The sequence below is a fragment of the Schistosoma mansoni genome, chromosome 2, assembly GCF_000237925.1.
Source record: "Schistosoma mansoni strain Puerto Rico chromosome 2, complete genome".
NCBI classification, from domain to species: domain Eukaryota; kingdom Metazoa; phylum Platyhelminthes; class Trematoda; order Strigeidida; family Schistosomatidae; genus Schistosoma; species Schistosoma mansoni.
The window spans coordinates 22,175,652-22,180,451 of record NC_031496.1 but is presented as its reverse complement, the minus strand read 5'-3'; the positions used below and the strand labels follow the sequence as shown (position 1 = coordinate 22,180,451).

Sequence of the window (4,800 nt, the reverse complement as noted above, 5' to 3'; positions counted from 1 at the left end):
GCATCTTAATAGAATTATAAGTCAGCTCTGACAACAAAAGTTGTATAAAATCAACTAAAACAGCGTGGCCTGATATAAATTATGTCATCTGAATAGCTTCTAAGGAACGTCGCTTATTTATTTGTTACTGTATTGAAAGTGATAAATGATATTTCGAGGAATAATTCAACATCAATCTTGACTGATGTACCACATTCAGTAAACGGGAATAGATAGGAGTTCCTCCCCCCAAACAAAAGTTATTTGTCCAAGATGTGCTACCACCTATATCTTGAGTGATTGACATTTTGTTTGAGTTTGTCTACAGATCCTCCAGTTTACTTAAAGCATGGCTGTCTGCCTACTTTCGCGGATTCTGCAAGATAATTTTAAACGTTATCTGTAAACAATTTGCTTCTCTTTGCATGAAATTTAAAATTTCGGCAAAAGGTTAAGACATAAAAATCAGCACAAATTATAATATAACATTATTTTACTATGACTTACCAATTATCTTCCAGAAATAGTTATCAATGTTCATTCCCATCTTTTGAAAAGTGGTTGAACTAGCTTCATCATTTGACAAAGGATTGTTCTTTTCTCACTCTCCGCATGCAGTTTCGTAAAAATCAATACAATGATTCGATACATGTGAGTTATTGGTATTATTCTGTCCAGTCTCTTCCAAAATATTTTTGCCACAGAAAAATTTGTAAGCAATAAAATTATCTACTGAACCGAGAATTTGAGGGTAATAAAAGACAGACAGTTTCGGAACGACTAAGTGTGAGGGAGTTACTTTACACATTTTACTAATAATGTCATTTGGAAAAACTCAAGTTTTTAATTACAATTGGATGTTATTATAAATAAATGAGGCTGATTCATTAAAGAGATGAATTTCACATAGATCTATTTTTCGACAGCTTATGACATCGCTCGTATTCAGTTAACTGAATTACTCGCTATCCTCGAATATCTCCGTTAGAAATTTTAATTTCGGCCACAAGTTAATCGACTTACAGCAAAGTGAAAGCATGGAGACGGTTAGTGTTTATTATGGCATTGAAGATTTTCAAAGAAAGATAACTTTTGAGGTGATTAACTAGTCCGAGATAGTTCATTTTTAATGCCTGATGAATAGAAATTTGGATATTCTGATATGATATGATTCAGAATCAGTCACGATGTCATAGCTATCTTCACTCTTCATCTTCCTCTTGATTTTGAATTAAACAATCCCTTCATGCGTATTTATCTGAATAGCATTATTAATATAATATTTCGACTCTTCTGCTATCCATTTTATCGACTAAACATTCTTGTGATCTTATGGTCGGACGAATTCGGTCAACACATCCTAGAAAATCGCTGGCAGTTATGGACTAGATAACAATTTTGGCCATATTATTCCGTTAGTTTTTAGATAATCACAAGTCTTTCAACAGCTTAGTCCATGAAAACTCTTATATTTTTTAGACCTAAGTGGGGAGTGTTGAATTTGTCTAAAATTAATCTAACGAAAGATTTTGTAGATTGAATATATTTGAGTCGTTTCGACCAACGAATACTCCCATTATTTATTCATATACTGATTAAGCGATCTAATGCTATGTAGATTTTTTCTTGATCCTCTGTTTAACATATTCTCTCATTTTGCCAATGGTTCATGTGTTTTTGTAAAATGTTTCAAATGAACGGGTGCTGAAATAATATATTTATTTTTGACTTTATCTTTAGTCCCTGGAAACCCCTTGTTATATTAGTAAATGTTCTTTCTATTGTTTACTGTATTAATTTCAGACAACCTCAACACTTTTTCATAGTTGAAGTCATGAGTCATACATTATATATGACTCAATTTTTAGATTTGAGTGTGGAGTGTTGAATTTCAGAAGGGGTTTTTGTGGATATATCAATATTTTCATGGTTGAAATCATGGGTCAATTGAAGCTAGACCACCATTGAAAACCTGGAAGCACTGGACGTCCGTTTCGTGGATCAGTTGAAGTAAGACATTAACACCGTTGGATGCCAGCTCAGTGGCCTATCGGTTAAGTGCTCCGGCGCGGAGCTGGTTGGTCCTTAGTTCGGATCTCGCGCACGCAGGATCGTGGATGCGCACTGCTGAGGAGTCCCATAATAGGATGAAACGGTTGCTGATAGGAACTAATGAAGAGGTATAAACAAATTGAATGTTATTATATATATAAATAACGAATGAATAGAAAACATGACAAAGGCAAATATTTGTGAGGAAATGAATGAATAAAATTAGATCAGTTCAAAACTGCTCAAAATCTTAGCTGTATATTTTTCATGGGAAAGTATTTAAATCAATAAATATAAAATAAGAGCATAATTGTTCACAAAGGGAATATGATGTGTATGGATCTGATATATTTCCAGTTTCTGAAGCACAGTTTTTTCAAGTACTATCAAACAAACAATACTAAATGGATTTAAACTTCACAACCATCGCACAAGCAAGTGGCTGTCAGGACTCAGTGACCGAGTGCATAACGCGATGACGTTTGAAGTGAAAGTACTGGGTTCGAGTTCTTGAGTGAACATCAACTCTGAGATGCAAGTACATCCAACTGACGAGTTCCAAACAGGACGAAATGCGCGTCCTGGATTCCACTGCTAGACACTATCAATCTTTGCTTACCATACTATCAAATTGTCTTTGGAATTCATAAAAATGCACACGTTTATAACCGTTGCAAAGTTAGCTCATGTTTATTGGAAATAAACTATCAAAAAATTTGTCTTATTATGTCTGATACAATGATGCGCTTATCTACTTAATGCATTACATGTATCTTTTCTTATTCAAAGTTCGAATCATGTGAGTGAACAATTTCTGATTAACTAAATGATATGCAGTCGTTCAGTTCTTTAATTGAACCAGTTATCAATATTAAAGTTTCATCATTATAGATACGTTCCCATAGAGTTTTTGAATTTGAGAAAGGTATGTTATAAATTACCAATGAAAAGTCCGCTTTATCATTGGTCAAGCTTCAAATTTCAATATCCTTGTTTGATATATTGGCATACTTTATTTAGGAAATCTTTAAAACTATCATTTAAGCCTTTGTTGATATTTACAGTAACTGTGGAAAATGGTAGTTATTTGGCTACTATGCCTAATTATAGTATAATGCACTATGCTATATGCAGTATTGTTTTTGTATATGTATCAAGTGTAAGGGACTGCGTTAAAACATACAAAATATGAAGAGTGGTATACCAAATTATTAACATAATTTGTGTATCTATATTCGTTGTGAACAAAGTTAAATGTGGTTAATTTTAATCAAGATGCAATGTCATAAATAATTTATCTTACCGTAACAGCAACTCAGAACAAAAATGATTGCCACTATATCAAATGGAATTGTATTTATTAATTTCAAGAAGTCCTACCATATCTCGATTTTCTTCCTACTAGAAAGCTTCCAAGCGAAAAAGACATCACTTTAAGGATAATGCAAATGATATGTTTTCAGTAATTTGATTCTTTACTTATGACCAGTTTTAATTTCTCATTTATATATATACATGTTTATCTATCTAAATATATATACACAAAGATTGTTGGTTTATAGAAATATGTAATTAATGAACTGCAGATATTTACACTACTTTTTTAGAGACCATTTACACCAAAACAACATTGTTCTAATGAATTTACAATTCACTGTTTGCTCTTTAATGTTTCGTCTGGATTTTACAACAACGGAATGATGGTTATGCTTGATAAATGAAGATATGGTTGAATACGTAAACTAAATATCGTATTATTCAAATAATTTTTAAAACCTTAGGAGGTTTTTCTTACTTCTAATTCTCAGGAATAATATCGAAACTTTGGACTAAGATCTTGGATTAGTTGAAGGAAATGGGAAGTTCTTATTTTTAAAAAATGAATATAACGTGAATGATATTTACATCAAGTCAGCACAATATTTATTATGATACCTTGAATAAGGTTGCAATTACAAATAATTGCGACTTCTTGTACAATAAAACCTGATTTGTCACTGTTTCGCATTTCAGTTCTCCTGTTCTTAGCTTTGCAAACGTTGTTATAAAGTTTTTGTGTTTTTCAGTAAACCGACTGACGAGATAGATTGTGCCTGATGACTCTGTAAAGTAATCGTTGTTCTCAATCTTCATTCGGCTGTGAAGTTAGCAACAACACGCAGTAATAAAGCACTTAACAATAAAAACACTAGCCAGAAATAATCATCTAAACCATTTATTCTCTAACCTAGAAGTCGAATTTTTTCGTTTGGGAGATTCATGACGCTACATAGTAAAAGCAGATAATATTTAGAAATTTTTAAAAAATGCTCTTCAAGAAAATCGTAGCAAAATCTGTTAGAAGTATATGGAACGTCCTGACAGTGTGAAAGATAGGGTGGGCCATTGAAGCAGCTGAAGAAATGGTTAGATACGATCTAGCTGTGCTCAGAATTAGTGTAACTCATTGTACACCAGCTGTTCAGAAAAGCGTGACTTCAGAAACGCTGTAGTTTCATTTAGGTCACAAATAGAAAAATGACTTACACACAATGTTTACATTGACACCGTCCAAAGAATCACGATAAACACTTATAGAATTGTAGAAACACAGGCTAAACATCATCAACCCAACCTTTTAAAAAAGAAGCAAAGAATGATGAAAGTCCATCCACGAGAGACGTCTGGGAAAAGATCTGACCATTTTGGTATCCACCAGATCTATAATATCGGATTACACATCATCAGGTATGAAAACATCATTGAAAAATGCGGACCTATGGAAAAAAT

The 4,800-nt window shown here is 32.8% G+C and overlaps 1 protein-coding gene across 1 annotated transcript; it reads right to left on the bottom strand.

Moving 5' to 3' along the window:
- Positions 1-580: 580 nt before the first annotated feature.
- On the bottom strand, positions 581-787 carry Smp_170460 (family M13 unassigned peptidase (M13 family); the record flags this gene model as incomplete). Its single annotated transcript, XM_018796095.1, has 1 exon — positions 581-787. The coding sequence occupies one exon, from the start codon at positions 785-787 to the stop codon at positions 581-583; it is 207 nt and encodes a 68-aa protein (XP_018650342.1).
- Between the last annotated feature and the right edge of the window lie 4,013 nt (positions 788-4,800).